The 25,895-nt window shown below is 45.9% G+C and overlaps 1 protein-coding gene across 10 annotated transcripts in view; it reads right to left on the bottom strand.

The window, feature by feature from the left end:
* The window catches only part of CSNK1G3 (casein kinase 1 gamma 3), a 326,900-nt gene that overhangs the window by 226,621 nt on the left and 74,384 nt on the right, over positions 1-25,895 (bottom strand). For 2 of the 10 annotated variants that reach the window (XM_030193556.1, XM_030193557.1), the window contains exon 3: positions 4,844-4,949. The exons of the other annotated variants lie outside the window; for them this stretch is intronic. In XM_030193556.1, the coding sequence (XP_030049416.1) occupies positions 4,844-4,870 (27 nt within the window). In that variant the 5' untranslated portion in view covers positions 4,871-4,949. The remainder of the gene's footprint in view (positions 1-4,843; positions 4,950-25,895) is intronic. 10 annotated transcript variants of the gene reach the window in all.

The following is a 25,895-nucleotide window of genomic DNA, read 5'->3' as shown; positions in this document are numbered from 1 at the left end:
GTAGAGTACTGCAAGGTACAAAGCGATGAAACCGTTTTCTTCCACTCCCATTTCTTCACTTCACTATTAACTAGTTTTAAGGTTAATTTTACTACTTTATTTACAGATAATTTAAAACAATTTTATCTATTGCTAATTCTTCTTTTATTGTAAACCAAGTTAAGTGATATATCAGGTGGTGGCTAAATGATACAGATATCCCTTGTGTCAGTATTGCTTATAAAGTTAAAAGTTTCCTCCTGGATTGGCAAAGTTTTCACTAAAGAAAAGAACACTACTGCAAAGTCAGACCTCCACATTCTCACCGCTGGAGTGGATACTTCACATGAGGTGCCAAAGTTTGATCTAAAAGACGTGTGTGTGTATTGATGCCCATGAATTAGTTCAGACCAATGAGGAAACCTCATGAATGTCAGACATTTAAAGACTCTATGTACATTCTTCCTGTATGTGAAACAATAGTTCAAGGAGCGTATAACTAGCATGGATGTCTTCTGTGATTACAACACTACAGTCTATTCCATATAATGCAGCAACACCATCCAAACAAATTGGCCTAAAAAGGCAGATACAAGAGTTCATTGGTGGGCCTAAGGTGCAACTACTGCATATATGAAACATGGAAGAAAATGCTGATCTAGCCCAATTTTCTCTGATGTCCTATGACAAGAGATGTAAATCTGCACTACTACTATGGGCTTGTGACTGATGGTGGCTTCATTGAGGCTGTTAGATAATCAACAAGGAAAGACTGCCTTAGATGTCAGGAAAGTCATGTAGAGACTGGCACAAAATTGACACAAAATTGATCCTTCCTGTTACTGATGCAGTTGAAAGTTATGAACAAGTTCAAGCGATTTACACAAAGTGTTATGCTTTTGCTATTGTACTTCCTAACAAAATACAACTGAAACATAGAAACGCTCTCAACCACTAGACATCAAAAATATAACCCTCTGCATGCTACTGTTAATCTTTTTTCAAAGGCTGTAAGGAATTTGCTAAGTCAAGGCCAATAGAAAAGTATTAAACACTCTAAGTGAGCCCTGCTCCCCTATCAATTATCTTTCAGGCTTCTTTGTCCTCTCAACCCCTTCTCCAAAATTTTTGATTATCAATGCAACCAATATGATCAACCCTCCTGTCTCTGAAAGATCCTTTAAAAAAAAAAAAAAGCTTGATTACATATCAAGTATATACACATAAAGGCAGTTTCCAAAAGTCATCTATCTAGGTTAGGTGTGGGAAATCATGGTGTTTGAGGGCCACAACCCAGTCAGGTTTTCAACATTTCCACCATGAATATGCATGAGATCTATCTGCATACAATGGAAACAGTACATGCAAATCAATCACATGCATATTCATGGTGGAAATGATGAAAACCTGACTGGGTTGTGGCCCTCAACAACCGTGGTTGCCCAGCCCTGATCTAGGTAAATGGACTGATAGTTGCCCACCTCCCTACTGGTATAAGAACACACTGCTGATTCTTTTGAATTCATATTGCTGTGATTCTGCTGCTCTTTGTTGCTACCCCGCTCCCCAAATTAAAAAAAAAAAAAAAAAAAGAAAAAACACCCTAGACTAGGGGTTCACAAACCTGTCCTTGCACACACCCAAAGCAGTTAGGTTTTTAGGATATCTGCAATGAATATGCATGAGATAGATTTGCATATAATAGAAACAGTGCATGCAAAATTTATTTCATGCATATTCATTGCGACTACCCTGAAAATCAGACTACTTAAGTACGTAAGTATTGCCATGCTGGGACAGACCAAAGGTCCATCAAACCCAGAATCCTGTTTCCAACAGTGGCCAATCCAGGTCACAAATACCTGGCAAGGTCCCAAAAAAGTTCAATACATTTTATGCTGCTTATCCAGAAATAAGCAGTGGATTTTCCCCAAGTCAATTAAAAAATGGTCTATGGACTTTTCCTTTAGCAAGTCACCCAGACCTCTTTTAAACCCCGCTAAGCTACCCAATTTACCACATTCTCAGGCAAATAATTCCAGAGTTTAATTACACGTTGAGTGAAGAATAATTTTCTCCGATTCGTATTAAATTTACTACTTTGTAGCTTTATCGGATGCCCCCTAGTCCTAGTGTTTTTGGAAAGAGTAAACAAACAATTCACGTCTACCTGTTCCACGCCACTCACTTTATAGACCTCTATCATATCTCCCCAAAGCCATCTTTTCTCCAAGCTGAAGAGCCCTAGACACTTCAGCCTTTCCTCATAGGGAAGTCTTCCCATCCCCTTTATCATTTTCGTCACCCTTCTCTGAACCTTTTCTAATTCCACTATATCTTTTTTGAGATGTGGCGACCAGAACTGAACACAATATTTGAGGTGCGGTCGCACCATGGACCAATACATTATAACGTCCTCACTTTTGTTTTCCATTTCTTTCCTAATACCACCTAACATTCTATTTGCTTTCCTAGCCGCCGCAGCACACTAAGAAGATCATCATCAATGAAGCCGAGATCCCTTTCTTGTTCGGTGACTCCGAACGTGGAACCTTGCATTATGTACCTATAGTTCGAGTTCCTCTTTACCTCATGAGTCACTTTGCACGTGCTCACATTAAATGTCAGCTGCCATTTAGATGCTCAGTCTCCCAGTCTCGTAAGGTCCGCATAATTTTTCACAATCCTCTCACGATTTAACAACTCTGAATAACTTTGTGTCGTCAGCAAATTTAATTACCTCACTAGTTACTCCCATCTCTAGAGCATTTATAAATATGTTAAAAAGCAGTGGTCCCAGCACAGACCCCTGGGGAACCCCATTATCTACCCTTCTCCACTGAGAATACTGACCATATAAGCCTACTCTCTCTGTTTTCTATCCTTTAACCAGTTTTTAATCCACAATAGGACACTACTTCCTATCCCATGACTCTCCAATTTCCTCTGGAGTCTTTCATGAGGTACTTTGTCAAACGCCTTTTGAAAATTCAGATACACAATATCAACAGGCTTGCCTTTATCCACATGTTTGTTCACCCCTTCAAAGAAATGTAATAAGATTGGCAAGGAAAGATTTCCCTTCACTAAATCCATGTTGGCTTTGTCTCATTAATCCATGCTTTTGACTATGATCTGTAATTTTGTTCTTTATAATAGTCTCTACCATTTTGCCCAGCACTGATGTCAGGCTCACCGGTCTATAATTTCCTAGATCCCCTCTGGAACCTTTTTAAAATATTGGCGTTACATGGGCTACCCTCCAATCTTCCGGTACCATACTCAATTTTAAAGATAATTACATATTACTAACAATAGTTCAGTACTCTGGGATGAATACCATCCAGTCCAGATTTGCTGCTCTTCAATTTGTCAAATTGCCCCATTGCATTCGCCAGGTTTATAGAGATTTCATTCAGTTTCTCCAACTCATCAGCTTTGAATACCATTTCTGGCACCGGTATCTCTCCTAAATCCTCCTCGGTGAAGATCGAAGCAAAGAATTCATTTAATCTCTCTGCTATGGCTTTGTCTTCCCTGATCGCCCCCTTTACCCCTTGGTCATCTAGCAGTCCAACCGATTCTTTTGCCAGCTTCTTGCTTTTGATATACCTAAAAAAATTTTACTCTTGTGTTTTTGCCTCCAACACAACCTTTTTTTCCAAGTCCCTCTTTATCTTCCTTATCAGCGCTTTGCATTTGACTAGCTGGGTGTGTCTGAGGATTAGGTTGAGAACCACTGCCCTAGACAATTACCTAGTCTGACTAGTGATTAGGCTGGTCCGAGCTAAACTTCCATGCCTTAATGGATTGTAGCACAATATGATTACAATGTGCCCATAGGAAGAAGTCCTAATAGAATTTCTGATTTGTTTTTTTAAACAATTATACTTTGTCAGTTATCAAATAAGAGTGACGTTATTCAGATGTAGGGAGAAGATTTGTGTCATACTTATGGAACTCACATGACCAAACTACTGATATCAGGCTATAAGTTATTAACCAGCATCAAGAAGGCTCTATAGCTGCTACCTCAAGGAGAAAGCAGCTCTTATCCATGGAGCATATGCTATTATTCAACAGGCAAAAATCTGGCTACAAGTCGATCAAGTGCTCATAGATGCTGGTCCTCCTAAACAAAGCTCAGCCTGGAAAGAGTTATTTGGTGTTTGGACAAGGTTATCTCCTATTTGTACTACCCTGGATTTACTTACTTAAGAAATATATAGTCCATTCAATCTACAATTCTTGGTGGATCACAGACAATTGGTGACCAGTGGAAGCAAAATAAATAAATAAAGCTGCACAGCAAGATACATTTATTCCACTCAAAACCTATAGCTCTCATGTTGTCAACTGTTCTAATCTTGTTACTGAATAATTTCCATGCACCTGTTACTCTTAATGAAAAGTGATAACCAGAAACTGATTTATTCAATGGATAACTGCCCAGATTTTTTTTTGTCAATAAGTGGTATGAGTACATTACCTATGACCAGTCATAATTTGCCAGTATTGCTCAGATTTGGACACTCAGTACATCATGTAGTAGGAAATAAGCTGACCAACAAATCTAAAATTGGCTTAAAATATTTATGTGGCATAAGTACAACAATAATGCAGTTCAAAGTAGTTTTTCGTCATTTAAGTCTTTACAGCATTTCATCCACAGTGCTGAATCTAAACTCAGAGGACTGTATCTGGATTAAAAAAAAAAAAAAAGAAGCAAAGAGGAAGAGAATATAGAGCTTAGTAGCTGGTTTGGATGGGCAGACTGGATAGACCATATGGCCTTTATCCGCGGTCCTCTTTATATTTCTATGTAACAGACTTCTATTGTAGGTTTGGTAGCCCAGTTCCTCACCTTAAACTTGGTATACAGCATGTCCATATTCGGAGCTGGAAATGTTTTCACAAAACAAGCCTTGCCCAATCAACGCTATGACTTTCTCTCCTATCTCCAGTCATAACTGTCAAAATATGAATAATATTAATGCATCAAACCATAACAAATGGCTAAGAGGCATGCAGCCCCTTGTTTGTTTTAATATTTTACAAATTTTCATTATGTTCCTGCTTCATTATGCATCTAAATTCAAATATGCACATAATTTTACACACAAGGTAAAAGAAATAAATGCATATCCTCATCAGATATGGCTCAGGGGTGAAGTTCACCACCTCTGTGCTAGAAAAACATGGTCTTTGAAGCACGAACAGCTACTTTTGTGGAAGAGAATGCAGAACTTGAGAGCAATGTGTACTTTAGCTTCCATTGGTTTACAATGAATATTGCTGAGCAACTTGCAATTAAAAATTTTTTGGGAAAATGAAAATTGTCAAAACATTTGAAAATTATGGCAAACTCAAAAATTTACAGCAATGGAGGAGTAGTCCATTGGTAAGAGCAGAAAAATGAAAGAAGGAGAGCTAAGGTCCAAATTCCACCAAAGATCTTTATGACCCTGGCCAAGTCACTTAACCTTCTTGCTGTCTCAGGAATAAACTATAGCCTCATTTACTAACCTGTGTTAAAGGAGGTCCAGCCAAGTTAAGGATATGGGACATATAATCCAGGTTCTAGTTCCTTAGGGCAGTGATGGGAAAGTCTCCCGCACCCCTTCTGATTTCCCCTATTATTGGATATATATCACACTAAAATATTTCTAATCTTTACATAAAATGTACTATTAGACAAAGGGAACCCAAGTAAACATTACACAGTTTTTAAATTAATACATTTATTTAAGAAACAAAATTATCCAACACTTATATCACCCATGTGAAAAAGTTCTTGCCTTCTTGTTTAAGCAAATGACCAAATTTTCACTGATAATTAGATTCAGCTGTAGAATCTAAATCTCACTATATACTGAACTTCATCCTGAGCGTGAAGCAGTCACCACAAAGTTTCTACAAGAACACTATGCCATGATAAAAGGAAATTCCAGCAGAGATGAGAAAAAACAATTGTACTATATTAGTCTGGAAGAAGTTACAAAGCCACTGGTAAAGCAAAAGGACGCCACCGAACCACCCTGAGGGCCATTATCTCCAAAAGGACAAGACTTGGGAACAGTGGTGAATCTTTCCAGAGAAGCCAGCCTCTCATGCCAAAAATCAGGAAAGTAAAAACATCCCAGAACATGGTCTCTCTAGCTTCAACTAAGGTCAGTGTTCATGACTTCATAATAAGAAAGACTGGGCAAAAAGGGGATTCATGGGAAAGTAGCAAGGTGGAAATAACTACTATCCAACAGAAGTACTACTACTACTATTTATCATTTCTATAGCAATACTAGACATAAGCAGCGCTGTACACTTGAACATGAAGAGACAGTCCCTGCTCAACAGAACTTACAATCTAATTAGGACAAAAAGGATAAATAAGAAATAAGGGAATTACTAAGAAGAGAATGATAAAATATGGGTATTGAACAAGTAAGGATTAGGTGTTAAAAACAGCATCAAAAAGGTGGGCTTTTAGCCTAGATTTGAAGACAGCCAGAGATGGAGCTTGATGTACTGGTTCAGAAGTCTATTCCAGGAATATGGTGCAGCAAGATAAAAAGAACGGAGTCTGGAGTTAATGGTGGAGGAGAAGGGTGCAGATAAGAGAGATTTACCCGGTGAATGGAGTTCCCAGGGAGGAGGTTAGGGAGAGATAGGAGTGGAGAGGTACTGAGCAGTTGCAGAGTGAAAGTACTTATAAGTCAATAAGAGGAGTCTGAACTGTATATGGAAACAGATAGGGAGCCATTGAAGTGACTTAAGAAGAGGGCTAATGGGAAAATTAGGTTCTTACCGTGATAATTTTCTTTCCTTTAGTCATAGCAGATGCAGCCATTACAGATGGGTTGTGTCCATCAACCAGCAGAGGGAGATAGAAAGAACACTTTTTTCAGTGCCTCATACCAGCTTGCTCCACAGCCTCTCTTCAGTATTTGAAGCTTCCAAAGCAGTATGGCAAACCGCAATGGGAATAACATGAGCTTTCCTCACAGCGAACGATGGCCCTACAACAAAGGGCATTAACTCAGAATGGAGGGAATGAAACATCCTCCCGGAGGGCATAAACTCATCCTCCACTGAGACATAACTGGAGGGAATAAACATCCTCCCGGAGGGAATAAACTCATCCTCCAAAACATGAAACTGGAGGGAATTAAGTCATCCTCCTTTAATTGAACAAGAATCCTGAAGACTGTTTTCCAACTTTCTCCCAAGGACAGAATCTCCAGGAAACACGAACAGAACCTGAAATAGATTTACAGCAGATAGCATCAGACAGGGAGGGATCATGGCTGCATCTGCTATGACTAAAGGAAAGAAAATTATCACGGTAAGAACCTAATTTTCCCTTCCTTGTCATCAAGCAGATGCAGCCATTACAGATGGGATATATCAAAGCAATCCCTAGATAGGGTGGGAATAAGCCACACCATGTGCCAGCACTTGCGCTCCAAAATGTGCGTCTCTCCTGGCAGCCACATCCAGCCTGTAATGTTGGGTAAAAGAGAGCTTAGAAGCCCATGTTACTGCACTACAAATCTCTTGAAGAGAGAGTGCTCCAGTTTCAGCCCAAGAAGAGCAAATTCCTCTAGTGGAATGCACCTTAAAGGCATCAGGCGGAGGCCGGCCGGCAAGCAAATAAGCTGAAAAGATAGATTCTTTGAGCCAGCGGGCAATAGTGGCTTTAGACGCTGGAGACCCTCTGCGAGGACCTGATAGCAAAACAAACAGATGATCAAAGGTCCTGAAAGAGTTAGTAACTCGCAGATACTGCAGCAGAGTCCTGCGCACGTCCAACAGGTGCAATTGCCCAAAAGATTCTGGAAACTCCTCCTCGACAAAGGAGGGCAAGAAAATAGGTTGGTTTAGGTGAAACGCTGAAACCACCTTAAGCAAGAAGGAAGGCACGGTCCGAACAGTGACCTCGGACTCTGAAAACTGCAGAAAAAGGTCTCTACAGGACAGCGCCTGGAGCTCTGACACCCGTCTCGCCGAAGTAATTGCCACTAACAAGACGGCCTTCAGTGTCAAATCTTTCTCTGAAGCACTCCGAAGCGGTTCAAAGGGAGCACCCTGAAGGGCCTTCAGCACTAGCCCCAGGTTACAAGCTGGACAAGGTGCACGCACGGGAGGACGGAGCCGAAGCACCCCACTAAGAAACCGTGCCACATCCGGATGAGCAGCTAAAGACACGCCTTCAACCTTGCCACACAGGGATGCCAACGCTGCCACTTGCACCCGCAGGGAATTATAGGCCAAGCCTTTTTGTACAACATCCTGCAAAAAGTCCAGAATCGGCGAGACAGGAGCCCGCAGGGGTGTGATCTCTCTGGAAGCACACCAGACTTCAAACTGGCGCCAAATCCTGGCATAAGCCACGGAAATGGAACGCTTGCGGGCTTGCAGGAGAGTGGTAATTACTTTATTGGAATAGCCTCTGCCTCTCAATTGCGCCCTCTCAATCGCCAGGCCATAAGACCAAATCGGCCGGCGTCCTCCATGGTCACCGGACCCTGTGACAACAGGTTGGGAACCAGAGGTAACTGAAGGGGATCCTCTATGAGCATCTGTCGGAGGTCCACATACCAAGGCCTCCTGGGCCAATCCGGGGCGACGAGAACCACTTCTCCTGGATGCACCCGAATCCGCAGGAGCACTCGCCCTATCAAGGGCCACGGAGGGAACACATACAGTAGGCCCGGAGGCCAGGGTTGAGCCAAGGCATCCAACTCCGCCGCGCGAGGATCTCTCCGTCTGCTGAAGAAGCACGGGACTTTGGCATTGGTGCTTGTCGCCATTAGATCGATCACGGGCTTGCCCCACTTGGCACATATCCCTTCGTCTGCAAGTTCCCACTCCGCTGGATCGATCTGATGCCTGCTTAGATAATCAGCTTGCACGTTGCTCTGACCTGCAATGTGAGCTGCCGACAGAAACTAGATGCAGCTCGGCCCAGTGGCAAATTTGATCGGCATGCGCGGCTAGAGCTCTGCACTGAGTGCCGCCTTGTCGATTTATGTAGGCCACTGCTGTCGTGTTGTCCGACATCACTCTGACAGCCAATCCTTCCAGGGTCACTTGAAAGGCCATAAGCGCCTGAAACACCGCTTTCAACTCTAGGCGGTTGATGGACCACTCCGACTCCTCAGGTGTCCACAGACCCTGGGCATGCTTCCCCTTGCAATGTGCGCCCCAGCCTTTCAGACTGGCATCTGTCACCACTAGGCACCAATCGGGGAGCGCCAGCAGCATTCCTCGCCGCAGCATGCTGTCTGAGAGCCACCACTCCATGCTGAGTCGGGCCGCAGGGAGCCAAGAAAGTTTGCATTGGTAATCCTGAGATACTGGAGACCAACTTTGGAGTAGAGCATACTGTAGAGGTCTCACGTGCGCTCTCGCCCAGGGCACCAGTTCCATGGTGGCCCTCATCGATCCAAGCAGCTGGACAATGTCCCAAGCTCGCGGGCGAGGCATCCTCAGGAGCAGACAGACCTGATTCTGAAGCTTGCACCGCCTTTGCTCGGGTAGGTACACATACCCCGAGGCTGTGTCGAACCTGGCCCCCAAATATTCTAGAGACTGCGAGGGTGTCAGGTGACTTTTGGCCAAATTGACGACCCAGCCCAGAGATTGAAGTACTGAGACCACTCTGGCTGTTACATGCTGACTCTCTGCAGCAGAGTTTGCTCGAATGAGCCAGCCGTCCAGGTACGGGTGAACCCGAATACCCTCTCGCCTTAGAAAGGCAGCTACTACCACCATAACCTTCGAAAAGGTGCGGGGAGCTGTGGCGAGGCCAAAAGGCAAGGCCCGGAACTGGAATGCTTTCCCATCACCGCAAACCTCAGAAACTTCTGGTGCAGGGGCCAAATTGGAATGTGCAAGTAAGCTTCTTTCAGGTCCAGAGACATGAGAAACTCTCCTGGCTGTACCGCCGCAATGACGGAGCGCAGGGTTTCCATGTGAAAATGCCGCACTCTCAAGGACTTGTTTAATTCTTTTAAGTCCACAATAGGGCGAAAAGACCCTCCTTTTCGCGGCACCACAAAGTAGATGGAGTAGCGGTCGCAGCCGTGTTCGGCGGGAGGTACCGGGGACATGGCCCCTATCTGAATCAGACCTTGTAAAGTCTCCTCTACCGCCGCCCGTTTGGAGGCAGAACCGCATCGGGACTCCACAAACACATCTCTTACAGGGGCGTCGAATTCTATTCTGTAACCGTCTCTGATCAGGTCCAAGACCCACTGATCTGAGGAAATGTTGGTCCACTCTTCGGCAAAGAGGGAAAGACGTCCTTCGATGACAGGAATCGAGGAGAGGGCCGGCGCACCATCATTGAGAGGGTTGCCCCTGAACTCCAGGCCTTAAGCCAGCGGCTGTGGAACGTTTGTCCGAGCGAAAGGAGTTCCTCTGCTGAAAACGGGCATGAGAAGTGAACCCAGCAGAACGCCCCTGGCGGTACCTTCGAGCTTCACGGAAGCGAGGTCTGTAAGAGGAGTGAACCGCTGCACCCTTAGAGGAAGGCCGAGGCCTATCTTCGGGCAAGCACTGGGGTTTAGCCTCACCCAGGCCCTTCACAATGTTCTCCAACTCCTCACCAAACAGGAGAAGGCCTTGAAAGGGCAACTTCACCAACCTTTGCTTAGAGGCCATGTCCGCCGCCCAATGCCGTAGCCAAAGAACTACTACTACTACTATTTAGCATTTCTATAGCGCTACAAGGCATACGCAGCGCTGCACAAACATAGAAGAAAGACAGTCCCTGCTCAAAGAGCTTACAATCTAATAGACAAAAAATAAATAAAGTAAGCAAATCAAATCAATTAATGTGAACGGGAAGGAAGAGAGGAGGGTAGGTGGAGGCGAGTGGTTACAAGTGGTTACGAGTCAAAAGAAGACGACGAGCCGCCACTGCTACTGCCATGTGTTTAGCCAAAGCTCTGACAATATCATAAAGGGCGTCAGCAAGAAAGGACAAGGCCGACTCCATCCGCGGAGCCACATCTGAAAAGGGCTCCGCTCCATCACCGGGCTGTTCCACTGCCTGTTGCAACCAAGCCAGGCAGGATCTAGCAGCATAACAACTGCATGCAGACACCCGAATAGTGAGACCTGCAATTTCAAATGACCGTTTAAGTGCTGATTCCAGTCTACGGTCTTGAATATCCTTCAGGGCAACACCTCCTTCAACAGGGAGGGTAGTTCTCTTTGTCACAGCTGTGACTAGGGCATCCACTTTAGGCATAGCAAAGCGAGCCATATGCTCCTCACTCACGAGGGTATAATTGCCCCATAGCCATGGAAACTTTCAAAGGTCCCTCGGGGTCAGCCCATTGAGCCGAAATAAGCTCTTGGATGGAGTCATGCAAAGGAAAGGCTCGAGCAGGCTTTTTGGTACTAGCCATCCTAGGATTCACAGAGGAGGCTGTGCCACTGGCAGGGTCCTCAATAGAGAGAGCCTGCAGGGCATCAGAAATAAGCGCTGGCAGCTCATCACGGTGGAAAATCCTCACCGCGGAGGGATCGTCCAGACCCTGAGTCACTTCTGCACCAGACTCTGGCTCCTCAGACCATGAAGGCCTGCCAGAGTCCTCCGAATCCTCCCAGCCCGACCACGGGGGAAAAAGGAGGTGCAGCACTCTCTGAAGGGGAATGAGCCCTTCTGCGCTTCATATTCTGCCAATTATCAGGGAATAACGCCTCAGAGGGCATACCCAGGCTAGAATCCACTGCGGGGGGGGGGGGGGGGGGGGGGCATTAGTAGAGGCCCATGCCGGGCTTTGTGGGAGAGCTCTTTTAAGCATGTATGCTTTATGCATTAATAAGACAAAATCAGGGGAGAAAAACTCACCCTGGGCACCCGGATCTCTGCCGGGGCTAGTAGCTCCCATATCAGCCTCACTCGGAAGCCTCCCCCCGGGCTCAGGACTCTCCGTCTCAGCGGAGGTCGCGCCATGTGGTAAAATCAAAATGGCGCCCGCTGCCAACTCAGAGAGCGAAGAATCGTCGCTTGCCTTGCTCGGGCCGGCTCTAACGTCTGTACAGCACGATTTACAGAGCCCCTCTGCTCATCTGCGCTTGCCACACTTGGAACAGCGCTTTACTGTCTCCGCAGCCATCGCCAAAAACGGCGGTAAAATTCAAAATGGCGGTTCGCACCAAAATCGCCCCGATCGTGGGCCCACCCTGGAGGAGTCAGAAAACACTCTTACCTCACTGGACCGAGTATCACAGCTCCGGTCCCACAGAAAAAGGCAAGGAAAAAACCTCAGTTCCTTTTTTTTGTTTGTTTGTTTTTTTAACGCTGTGAGGAAAGCAGAGGTAAATAGTACTCCGGAGGCTCAGGTGAGTGGGAAAGGCAGGGAAAGGGCGAACCTATGTGCCTGCATCCACTGTTGGTGGGGAAGGACAGGGAAAGCTAAGCAATGTGTCCATATCCACGGAGGTATGGGTAAGGCAGAGAAAGGGCAAAAGTTTGTGCCTTTAAAGTGAAGCTGCTATAGCCTCCAACACCCCTGCTAACAACTGGCAAAAGCACAGGAGCAACCTCCAGGCAGATTTTAGAATTTTAGATGGAGCTCGAAGAAGCTGCAGCCACTCTGCTAGGGGAGATAGAGAATACTGAAGAGAGGCAGTGGAGCAAGCTGGTATGAGGCACTGAAAAAAGTGTGCTCTCTATCTCCCTCTGCTGGTTGATGGACACAACCCATCTGTAATGGCTGCATCTGCTTGATGACAAGAAAATGAGCATAGCAACACTGTGGAATATAAGCCTTGCAGAAGAATTTTGAACAGATTGAAAAGGAGAGAGACGGCTAAGTGGGAGCTCTGTGAGAAGCAAGTAACATCCGTGCTTTTCTCACATTTACAAGAAACATGCCCTGATGACCCTCAAGCCTTTTTGGATAATGTTCTACAGACAGATGAGTCAAAAGTGAAACACTTTGGACAACACTGGTCACAGTGAGGCATATTTTCAAAGCACTTAGCCTTCCAAAGTTCCATAGGTTTCTATGGAACTTTGGAAGGCTAAGTGCTTTGAAAATATACCTCATTATGTCTGGCAACAAGCAAATACAGCTTGGGATGTGTTGCTGCCTCAGGACCTAAAAAACATGGTCATTATTGAAGGATGCATTGTGGGAGGATATAAGGGTGGGGGTTGTGATTCTCCCTGGTTAGTTCAGAGCCACGGCAGTTGGGTCCCGGCCTGAGAAAGTCCTTTGTTGGCACGCTGCCAAACAGAATTGGTTAAAGTAAGTGCAGTTATAATATATAAAACATTGTATTTTGATGAGAAATTAATTTGTTTAAAGGTTTGAATTGAAGGGGTGACAGTGGAATTGTGTAATTTTAGGGGATATGGTGGTTCCTCCTGATGAAGAGAACGAAATGCGGTCCTGCATAGAGGAGCCGATGCTTGCTTAAGGACTAGAGTAACAGCAGTTATGAGATTGAAAAGTCTCATCCCGCTAATGTAGTGCCTGAAATCTATTGCAAGTGGAGTTGTTTACCCCCAGAGAAGTGTGTTGGGGTTTGTCTTGAACTTCCATGAAACTTCATGTGAAACCGGAAACCGGAAGAGCAGAGTGAATGGACATATGCAAAGGTTTCTTATTTCTAATTCTGTGATGCCTCTTTGAGAGACGAGAAATCATGAACTTTGACACAGTGTGTAATGATATTCAAGAAAGTCATGTATATATAAATCCTCCTTGTTATAGATTTTCTATGCAGGTACTATAAGGTGTGAATGAGTATGAAAGATATAAGAGAATATTGTTTGTGAATAAAGGTTTTAAATACACGTGAGCAGGTTTTGAAGCACACGTGTTTAATAAAGATATTTTGTATTCAATAAGACTGGGGCTATTTAGTGATTGACATTATTGAAGGAACCATGAATTCTACACTGCACCGGACATTCTCCTTAAGAATTTTCTGGTAATCTGTCTGCAAACTGAAGCTGAACTATCACTGGGTTATGCAGCAAGAAAATGACCCAACACATTAAACAAGTCTACTTCTGAATAACTGATGAAAAAACAAGTTTTGGACTGGCCCAGTTTTAGTCCTGACTTGAAAACAGAGATGCTGTGGCAGGACCTGAAATGACAGTTCAGACACATTCATAGGTTTTTGTGCATGAATCAAAGCAGTTTTCTTTGGGCCAAGATTCCTCAACGGTGATGTGAAAGATTGATATGAAATAACAGGAAATGTTTGGCTGCAATTATTGCTGCTAAAGATGGTGCAACTAGTTATTAAGTTTAGGGGGTTGTTACTTTTTCATATGGAATAACTGTTCCTTAAATAAAAGCGATAGCTACATACCTGTAAAAGATATTCTTCGAGGACAGCAGGCTGATTGTTCTCACTGATGGGTGACGTCCATGGCAGCCCCTTCAATCGGAGATCTTCTCTAGCAAAGACGTTTGCTAGGTCTCGCGCGCGCAAGCACACCGCGCATGCGTGACCGTCTACCCACCCGAACTCACTCGTGTTCGTCAGTCCAGTAAATAGCAAAGACAAGGGAAGACAACTCCAAAGGGGAGGCGGGCGGGTTGGTGAGAACAATCTGCCTGCTGTCCTCGGAGAATACCTTCTACAGGTATGTAGCTTTCGCTTTCTCTGAGGACAAGCAGGCTGCTTGTTCTCACTGATGGGGTATCCCTAGCCCCCAGGATCACTCAAAACAACAAGCAGGGTCAATTGGGCCTCGCAACGACGAGGACATAACTGAGATTGACCTAAACTTATTCAACTAACTGAGAGTGCAGCCTGGAACAGAATAAAAATGGGCCTAGAGAGAGAGGAGTTGGATTCTAAACCCCTAACAGATTCTGCAGCACCAACTGCCCAAACCGACTGTCGCGTCGGGTATCCTGCTGTAGGTAGTAATGCGATGTGAATGTGTGGACAGATGACCACGTTGCAGCCTTGCAAATCTCTTTGGTAGTGGCTGACTTCAAGTGGGCCACTGACGCTGCCATGGCTCTAACACTATGAGCCATGACATGACCCTCAAGAGCCAGCCCAGACTGGGCGTATGCGAAGGAAATGCAATCTGCTAGCCAATTAGAAATGGTGCGTTCCCCGACAGCCACTCCCTTCCTGTTGGGATCAAAAGAAACAAACATTTGGGCGGACTGTCTATGGGGCTGTGTCCGCTCCAGATAGAAGGCCAATGCTCTCTTGCAGTCCAATGTGTGCAGTTGACGTTCAGCAGGGCGGGTATGTGGACGGGGGAAGAATGTTGGCAAGACAATTGACTGGTTCAGATGGAACTCCGACATCACCTTTGGCAAAAACTTAGGGTAAGTGCGGAGGACTACTCTATTATGATGAAATTTGGTATAAGGAGCATGAGCTACCAGGGTCTGAAGCTCACTGACCCTACAAGCTGAAGTAACAGCCACCAAGAAAATGACCTTCCAGGTCAAGTACTTCAGATGGCAGGAATTCAGTGGCTCGAAAGGGGGTTTCATCAGCTGGGTGAGAACGACATTGAGATCCCATAACACTGTAGGAGGTTTGATGGGGGGGCTTTGACAAAAGCAAACCTCTCATGAATTGAACAACTAAAGGCTGTCCCAAGATCAGCTTACCGTCCACACGGTAATGGTATGCACTAATCGCACTAAGATGAACTCTTACAGAGTTGTCTTAAGACCAGATTTGGACAAGTGCAGAAGGTATTCAAGCAGGGTCTGTGTAGGACAAGAGCGAGGATCTAGGGCCTTGCTGTCACACCAGATGGCAAACCTCCGCCATAGAAAGAAGTAACTCTTCTTAGTGGAATCTTTCCTGGAAACAAGCAAGACTGAAGACACCCTCTGAGAGACCCAAGGAGGCAAAATCTACGCTCTCAACATCCAGGCCGTGAGAACCATGGACCGGAGGTTGGGATGCAGAAGCGCCCCCTCGTTCTGAGTAATGAGGGTCGGAAAACACTCCAATCTCCACGGTTCTTCGGAAGCCAATTCCAGAAGAAGAGGGAACCATATCTGACGCGGCCAAAAGGGAGCGATCAGGATCATGGTGCCTTAATCCTGCTTGAGTTTCAGCAAAGTCTTCCCCAACAAAGGTATGGGAGGATAAGCATACAGGAGGCCAGAACCCCAATCCAGGAGAAAGGCATCCGACGCTAGTCTGCCATGGGCCTGAAGTCTGGAACAGAACTGAGGGACCTTGTGATTGACTTGAGTGGCAAAGAGATCCACCAAGGGGGTGCCCCACACTTGGAAGATCTTGCGTACTACTCTGAAATTGAGTGTCCACTCGTGAGGTTGCATTATCCTGCTCAATCTGTCGGCCAGACTGTTGTTTACGCCTGCCAGATACGTGGCTTGAAGAAACATGCCGTACTGGCGAGCCCAAAGCCACATTCTGACGGCCTCCTGACACAGGGGACGAGATCCGGTGCCCCCCTGCTTGTTGATGTAATACATGGCAACCTGATTGTCTGTCTGAATTTGAATAATTTGATGGGACAGCCGATCTCTGAAGGCCTTTAGAGCGTTCCAGACCGCTCGTAACTCCAGGAGGTTGATCTGTAATCCTTTCTCCGGGAGGGACCAACTCCCTTGGGTGTGAAGTCCATCGACATGAGCTCCCCATCCCAGGAGAGACGCATCCGTCAGCACCTTTTGAGGCTGAGGAATTTGGAAAGCACGTCCCAGAGTCAAACTGGACCGAACTGTCCACCAATGGAGGGAATGAAGAAAACTCGTGGACAGCAGGACTATGTCCTCTAGGTCCCCAGCAGCTTGGTACCACTGAGACGCTAGAGTCCATTGAGCTGATCTCATGTGGAGGTGAGCCATGGGAGTCACATGGACTGTGGAGGCCATGTGGCCGAGCAATCTCAACATCTGCCAAGCTGTGATCTGCTGAGACACTCATACCCAAGAAACAAGGGACAGAAGATGGAGTGGAGGAGTGACCTAGTGGTTAGGGTGGTGGACTTTGGTCCTGGGGAACTGAGGAACTGAGTTTGATTCCCACTTCAGGCACAGGCAGCTCCTTGTGACTCTGGGCATGTCACTTAACCCTCCATTGCCCCAGGTACAAATAAGTACCTGTATACAATATATAAGCCACATTGAGCCTGCCATGAGTGGGAAAGAGCGGGGTATAAATGTAACAAAAAAAAAACAAACAAAAAAAAAGATTGTCGGCCCTCATTTCCAGGAGGTAGGCATGAGCTGTCAGAATCCAGCAGAGCCCCTATGAATTCGAGTTTCTGAACAAACCCTAGTAGCTCCAGGAGTTTAATAGTCATCTGCATGGACTGTAGAGCTTCTGCCTCAGAGGTGTTCTTCACCAGCCAATCGTCGAGGTAAGGGAACATGTGCACTCCCAGTCTGCGTAGAGACGCCGCTACTACAGCCAGGCACTTTGTGAACACCCTGGGCGCAGAGGCGAGACCAAAGGGTAGCACACAGTACTGAAAGTGCCGTGCTCCCAGACGGAATCGAAGATACTGTCTGTGGGCTGGCAGTATCGGGATATGAGTGTAAGCATCCTTTAAGTCCAGAGAGCATAGCCAATCGTTTTCCTGAATCATGGGAAGAAGGGTGCCCAGGGAAAGCATCCTGAACTTTTCTCGGACCAGATATTTGTTCAGGGCCCTTAGGTCTAGGATGGGACGCATCCCCCCTGTTTTCTTTTCCACAAGGAAGTACCTGGAATAGAATCCCAGCCCTTCCTGCCCCGGTGGCACGGGTTCGACCGCATTGGCCCTGAGAAGGGCGGAGAGTTCCTCTGCAAGTACCTGCTTGTTCTGGAAGCTGAAGGATTGAGCTCCCGGTGGGCAATTTGGAGGCTTGGAAATCAAATTGAGGGAGTATCCTAGCCGGACTATTTGAAGAACCCACTGGTCGGAGGTTATGAGAGGCCACCTTTGGTGAAAAAATTTTAACCTCCCCCCAACTGGCAGATCGTCCAGCACAGACACTTTGATTCCGGCTATGCTCTGCTGGAGCCAGTCAAAAGCCCATCCCTTGCTTTTGCTGGGGAGCCGCAGGGGCCTGCTGAGTCGCACGCTGTTGACGAGAACGAGCGCGCTGGGGCTTGGCCTGGGCAGCAGGCTGACGAGAGGGAGGATTGTACCTACGCCTATTAGAAGAATAGGTAACAGTCCTTCGTCCGCCATAAAAACGTCTACCAGTTGAGATAGATGCTGAAGACGCCTGCGGGAGAATTTATCGAATGCGGTGTTCCGCTGGTGGAGCTGCTCTACCACCTGTTCGACCTTTCCACCAAAAATATTACCCCCCCGGCACGGAAAATTCGCAATCCGCTGCTGAATCCTATTCTCTAGGTCGGAGGCACGCAGCCATGAGAGTCTGCGCATCACCACACCTTGAGCAGCGGCCCTGGACGCGACATCAAAAGTATCATAAACACCCCTGGCCAGGAATTTACGACACGCCTTCAGCTGCCTGACCACCTGCTGAAAAGGCTTGGCTTGCTCAGAAGGGAGCTTATCCACCAAGTCCGCCAACTGCCGCACATTGTTCCGCATATGAATGCTCGTGTAGAGCTGGTAAGACTGGATTTTGGCCACGAGCATTGAGGAATGATAGGCCTCCCTCCCAAAAGAGTACAAGGTTTTAGAGTCTCTGCCCGGGGGCGCCGAAGCATACTCTCTAGAACTCTTGACCTTCTTAAGGGCCAGATCCACAACCCCAGAGTCGAGAGGCAACTGAGTCCGCATCAACTCAGGGTCTCCATGGATCCGATACTTGGACTCGATCTTCATGGGAATGTGGGGATTAGTTAGCGGCTTCGCCCAGTTCTCCAGCAGTGTCTTTTTGAAGACATGATGCATGGGTACTGTGGACGATTCCTTAGGTGGCGAAGGATAGTCCAAAAGCTCAAACATTTCAGCCCTTGGCTCATCCTCCGTAACCACAGGGAAGGGAATTGCCGTAGACATTTCCGGGAAAAGGCCGCGAAAGATAGACTCTCGGGAGGAGAAAGCTGTCTTTCAGGGGAGGGAGTGGGATCAGAAGGAAGACCGTCAGACTCCTCATCTGAGAAATATCTGACGTCTTTCTGTGCCTCCCACGAGGCCTCACCATCGGTATCGGACACCAGCTCAGGAACCTCTGTCCGAAGCCGTGCCCGCCTCAACTCCGTAGACACATGGCCACGGTGGGAACGTCGAGAAGTACTCCCGCATCGGCGGCGATGAAGCTCCCTCCATCGACGTCGTCAGAGAGTCTGCTTGGGAGGCAGCCGACTCGGGAACTGCAAGCGGTACCGGCATCGGAGAACTCACAACGGGCAAGGGGCCAGCCGTCGCCTCACTCGACGGCACCAGCGGCGCAAGCACCCCCCCAGTACCAGAGAAGGCCGCAACAGCTCCTCCAGGATCCCTGGAAGGATGGCCCGGAGGCTCTCGCTTAGAGCAGCTGTCGAGGAAGGCTGGGAGTCCGGTACAGGCGACAAACTCAGAATCTGTTCGGGGCACGGAGGCGGTACCGGCTGTCCAGGGTAGAGTGCATCGACACCTCCTGAATGGAGGGTGAGCGGTCCTCCCGGCGTCGATGCCTAGTGGGTGCCGACTCCCTCGGCGACCCAGAGCTCTCAGTACCACGTCAGGAAGGTGATCGGTGCCAATGCTTCTTTGCCTTCACATGAAGCATGTCACCGGAACCTCCCGGTACCGACGAGGACGTCGAATCCAAGCGCCTCTTCCTCGGGGCCGGGTCCGAAGAAGGTCGATCCCGGGGGGGCTGTACCGCAGGAGCCCTCGAGGCAGGGGGAGACCTACTCGAGGGCTCACCGCCACCAGCAGGGGAATGGACAGCCCTCACCTGCACTCCTGATGAAGAGGCACTCTCCGACAACATCAGTACCAACGATGATCTCAGTACCGTAGACGCTGGAGCACCGGTCGATGACCTCGGTACCGCAGACATCGATGCACCGGCCGATGACCTCGATTCTGAGACCATCGAAACACCAGGCGAGGCCCCGAACAAAACGTTCCACTGGGCCAATCTCGCCACCTGAGTTCTCTTTTTCAACAAACAGAGAGTACAGGCCTGAGGACGGTGCCCAGCCCCCAGACACTGAAGGCACGAAGCGTGCCTATCAGTGAGCGAGATAGCCCGGTTGAACTGGGTGCACTTCTTGAAGCCGCTGGGAGGCTTCGATGACATGGGCGGAAAAATCACGCTGGCGAAGTCAAAATCCGCGATGATGGCAAAGACACCAAAAATAAGAAGGGAGAAAACCCGTACGGGACAGGAACAAACAAACTCGAAAATAAAGGAGTTTTTTTTTTTTTTTAAGAAACACGCGAACTAGAAATAAAAGAAGACTTCCGAAGCGGAAGAACGCAGCAAAAGCGCAAGGGTCTCCTCAGGGCACAGAACGACGATAAACACAGTCTGTGTTGCTATTCATGAGGGTGAAGGGGAGGGAGGCTGAGGTGCAGAATAGGAGAGAGGGTAGGGTTACCATTCGTCCGGATTTCCCCGGACATGTCCTCTTTTTGAGGGCATGTCCGGGGCGTCCGGCGGATTTTGCCTGCACCCACGTTTGTCCGGATTTCTGGACAAACGTGGGCGCGGGTGCGGGCAGGCGCGTGCGTGTGGGCGGGCGATCGGCGCCGTGGTAACCCTACTCCCATCCCCTCCCCTTCCTTACCATGTTCCCTGGTGGTCTAGTGACGTCTTCGAGGCAGGAAAGAGCCCCCTCTTTCCTGCCTGGAGCGCTGGCTCCCCTGTCTATCATCCTCCTCGGTCTGGCTGGGGATTCAAAATGGCCGCCGAGAGTTGAACTCTCGCGAGGCCACTTCAACTCTCGGTGGCCATTTTGAATCTCCAGCCAGACCGAGGAGGATGCAGCAGGCAAGGACAGGCAGCGCTCCGGCCAGGAAAGAGGGGGCTCTTTCCTGCCCCGAAGAGAAGACCCTACTAGACCACCAGGGCTAGATAGTAAGTGAGGGGGGGGAATATGTGAGGGGGGGGGAACCATGTGACGGGGGGCGGGGAATAGAGGGGCGGAACGAGGACTCGAAGGGGGCGTGGCGGGGCGGGGTATGAGGCGTGGCGGGGGCGGGGTAGGGGGCGTGACATGTGTCCTCTTTTTCAGAGGACACAAAATGGTAACCCTAAGAGAGGGAGAGAGAGAGATAACGGATCTGGGGGAAGAGGAAAGGGAGTGAAGGAAGAAAAATGGAGATATGTTGGATCTGGGAGCAGGAGGGAGGGAGATTATCAGTCCTTTAGGGAAGGTGTATGGGATTTGATACACTATCAATCAAAGCGGTTTACATATTATATACAGCTACTTATTCTGTACCTGGGACAATGGAAATTTAAGTGATTTTCCCCAGAGTCACAAGGAGAAGCAGCAGCAGCAGGAAATGAACAAATTTTAATCACGTGATTAATCGTGATCAAAAATCCTAATTGCACGATTGTTACTGAAATTCAAGTGTGACCCTTTTATATATACTATAGTAGGAGAAATCAGGAGAGGGGAAATTATTCACATCACTATCACTGGGAAACAGAGGAAGAAGCAGCAGCTTAGGGAACAGCAGAGTTCAAATGGTCTCAACCAAACTGGTTTGGCATTCACACCTTGTTGTCATCATTGCAGCCATGAAACATAAAAACGTAAGAATAGCCATACTGGGTCAGACAAATGGTCCATCTAATCCAGTATCCTGTTTCCAACAGTGGCCAAGCCAGGTCACAAGTACCCGGCAGAAACACAAACATACCATGCTACCAATCCTAGGGCAAGGAGTAGTTTTCCCATGTCTGTCTCAATAGCAGACTATGGACTTTTCCTCCAGGAACGTCTCCAAACTTTTTAAAACCTAGATATACCAACTTTTGTTACAACATCCTCTGGCAAAGAGTTCCAGAGCTTAACTATTCGTTGAATGAAAAAATATTTTTCACTTGCTGAACAACTGTTTTTATCTGTGGCAATTTTGTATGTGATACGGACAGGCTCTGTTGCTGGATTCTGACAGGCTCTGTTGCCAGATTGTGAAAATGTCATCTGTAATTTTTTTTTTTATTTTAAATTCAGCATTTTCAACAGTCCATGTAATGTGTACTAAAAAGCAAAGTGTTTTAAGTGCTTTTTAGCATAAAAGTAAAAGTATTAACAGGAAGGGCGCATGTTACTTGTGTGAATATATGTAGAATAACTTTTAAAACAATTTTTAAAAAAAATCACACTTAAAATCACTAAAATCAAGATAGCTGTCATTAAAAATAAATACCTTCGCTAAAAATGCTTGTCACAGACCATGAACCCCTCAAGTAGATTGGTCATCATAAAGAATCTAATGCACACATTATTAAGAGTTTCCTCAGTCTCCAACCCTTCAGTTTTGAGGTACAACAGCCAGCAGGCCGAGATCATGTCAGTGCTGATTTCCTGTCTTAAGAGGTGGCGCCCAATGTTGCAGATGCTCAACCAGGTAGGGCTGAGATCAGAGGGGAGAGTATGTGAGGGAGTCTACAGGAAATTACCATTCCCCCTTAACAAGCTCACAGTCACAGAGCTACCTTAAAAGGCAGGCCCCAGAACCAGAGATGACTCAGCAGGCAGCAGAGTAAGGGAGGGTGTGGTCAAGACAGGATAAAATTCTCAGCATAGATTGGTCAGAGGCCCAAAAAAGAGAAGGCCTGCTCAGGTAGGTCTTTAGCTTGAAACCCTGCTTGAAATTGTGACTTTTAAACTGAAGGTCAAGCATGACATTGTGCTGCCTTTTGGAAAGACAGAACTGCAACCCTGGTATTACAGGCCAGAAACAAGCTGTTTATGCTACCTTTTGAAAGACAGATCAGTGTATGCCATGGCCCTGCAGGAGCTGGCCACAGCAGAAAACTACTTTTTTGGTGTGTTTATTTCCTCCTGACCTGTGAGAGAAACAGGTCACCCATTTTTCTTTTCTCAAATAAATTGGTTTCTTTCATTTACTTCTCTGGGGCAGTGTTATTCAAGGTTCCAGGCTCACCCTCACAAATACTGCTTCACTCCTCCTCTCTTAGCAGCCCTTTTACTGAAGTTTGGTGTGCACTAAAGGACATTAGTATGTGCTAAGTGCCATGTGACCCATGGGTATAAAAATAGGATGTGCAGTATTCCATGTCCATTGCATGCGATAAGCTTTAGTAAAATGACCCCTTACTGAGATATACTGCACCCACTCATTGCATATGATCCCGATTGGTCTTTGCCATTTATGGGACATACTGTAAAAGTCTGGCACTGGCCTTACTTCTCAACTACTAAAACAGCAGTCAAATACCACTCAGGTACACATCTCTCTTGCGGTCTTCGTTAATTTTGCTCATTATTTCCATAACAAACATTAATTCAGTTTTGCAACTTTGTTTTAGTTATTGGTACAGAAATGTTATCTTTAGCTTACTTTCAGTTTTCATTTAAAGACTGTTTACATAGTTCAGTTGTTTTATTTTATTCATTCATTCTTGTATCCCACAATCCCAGGAATAACATGTATAGAATGTTTGTACGTTTGGGAAGCTTGCCAGGTGCCCTTGGCCTGGATTGGCCGCTGTCGTGGACAAGATGCTGGGCTCGATGGACCCTTGGTCTTTTCCCAGTATGGCATTACTTATGTACTTATAATCATCCAAAAACAAGTTTTGGTTCAATGTGGCTTATAATTAGAAGAAATTACAGTGATACATTACAATTACAAGTGGTCTTGAACATCAGAGACGTATAATTAACCACAACATTTTTTTCAAAAAGGTAGATTTTTAGTTCATTTCTGAACTGAAGATGGTTTGTAATGCTTCTTTTTGCCTTGGGAATTGAGTTCCACCATTACCCAGATAACTAAGTCCAGTCATATAAATGGATTTGTAAATTATGTTTCTGTATTTGGGTAAATGAAGTAATGGGTAAATGAAGTAACCTCTGGCTCCTGGACTTAGTTTTGAAAAATTGTCTGGCCTTCATTGGGAGCCAGTGTAGCATTACAAGCAGTGCGGTTACTCTTTCATATTTTGACTTTTTGAATATCTTGCTGCTTTGTTTTGTACTGTCGACTTCAGTAGGTTTTCTAGTTGGGACAATATCAACAATTGTACTATAAAATGATATGATTGTCTGGGAACATAATCTCTAATCCTTCTCAGTTTTCACAGAGTTTTGAAACTTTTTGGTAAGAAGTGGGATCATGCAGGCTAGAAAGGACCAGGAATTTGGTTCTCTCTCTGTTTAAAGTTTGAAAACTGTGGCCCAATTTTCCATAAGGTCCAGACCTTTTTTCAACCTTGTCCAATATCTCTCTGATATTGTTATTGAAAGGTACATAAACAGTGACATCATCAGTATATAAGCATCAGTTAAATAACATTTTTTCCAATTTTTTGCAGAGTGGAACTATCATAACATTGAACAATGAGTGATACCAGGAAACCCTGTGAAATGTTAAAGGAAATTAGGGTCGCTAACTAGGCAACACAATAATAATGAGTGATTTCAATTACCCCGATATTGACTGGGTAAATGTAACATCAGGGCATGCTAGGGAGCTAAAATTCTTTGACGAAATCAAGGACTGCTTTATGGAGCGGCTGGTACAGGAACCGACAAGAGAAGGAAAAATTCTAGACCTAGTCCTTAGTGGAGGCACATGATCTGGTGAAGGAGGTAAAGGTGCTGGGGCCGCTTGATAACACTGCTTATATGATCAGATTTTATATCAGTTTTGGAGTAAGTATATGCAGGAAATCCAATAAGTTAGCATTTAACTTTCAAAAAGGAGACCATGATAAAATTAGAAGAATGGTGAAAAAAAAAAAAAAATAAGAAAACAAAGGAGCGGCTGTGAGGGTCAAAAATTTACATCAGGCGTGGATGCTGTTAATACCATCCTGGAAGCCCAGGCCAAATATATTCCGCGTCTTAAAAAAAGGTGGAAGGAAGATCAAACGACAGCCGGCATGGTTAAAAAGTGAGGTGAAGGAGGCTATTAGAGCTAAAAGAAATTATTTCAGAAAATGGAAAAATGGAAAATGACAGCATAAGGAATGTCAAGTCAAATGCAAAGCGCTGATAAGGAAGGTAAAGAGGGATTTGAAAAAAAAAGATTGCGTTGGAGGAAAAAACACATAGTAAAAATTTTTTAGGTATATTAAAAGCAGGAAGCGAGCAAAAGAATTGGTTGGAACTCTAGATGACCGAGGGGTAAAAGGGGCGATCAGGGAAGACAAAGCCATAGCAGAGAGATTAAATAAATTATTTGCTTCGGTCTTCAACAAGGAAGATTTAGGAGAGATACCGGTGCCAGAAATGGTATTCAAAGCTGACGTGTTGGAAAAACTGAATGAAATCTCTATAAACCTGGAGGATGTAATGAGGCAATTTGACAAATTGAAGAGTAGCAAATCTCCTGGATCGAATGGTATCCATCCCAGATTACTGATAGAACTGAAAAATGAACTTGCAGAACTACTGTTAGTAATATGTAATTTATCTTTAAAATCGAACGTGGTACCGGAAGATTGGAGGGTGGCCATTGTAACGCCGATTTTTTAAAAAGGTTCCAGAAGAGACCCGGGAAATTATAGACCGGTGAGCCTGGCGTCGATGCCGGGCAAAACGGTAGAGTCTATTATAAAGAACAAAATTACAGAGCATGTTCAGGGACATGGATTGATTAAACAAAGCCAACATGGATTTAGTGAAGGAAATCTTGCCTCACCAATCTATTACATTTCTTTGAAGGGGTGAATAAACATGTAGATAAAGATGAGCCGGTTGATATTGTGTATCTGGATTTTCAAAAGCTGTTTGACAAAGTACCTCATTAAAGACTCCACAGGAAATTGGAGAGTCATGGGATAGGAGGTAGTGTCCTATTGTGAATTGTGAATTAAAAA

This window comes from Microcaecilia unicolor, chromosome 2, assembly GCF_901765095.1.
Source record: "Microcaecilia unicolor chromosome 2, aMicUni1.1, whole genome shotgun sequence".
Classification (NCBI taxonomy): Eukaryota; Metazoa; Chordata; class Amphibia; order Gymnophiona; family Siphonopidae; genus Microcaecilia; species Microcaecilia unicolor.
Note: the sequence above shows the minus strand (reverse complement) of the source record. Positions and strands in the feature narration are given on the sequence as shown.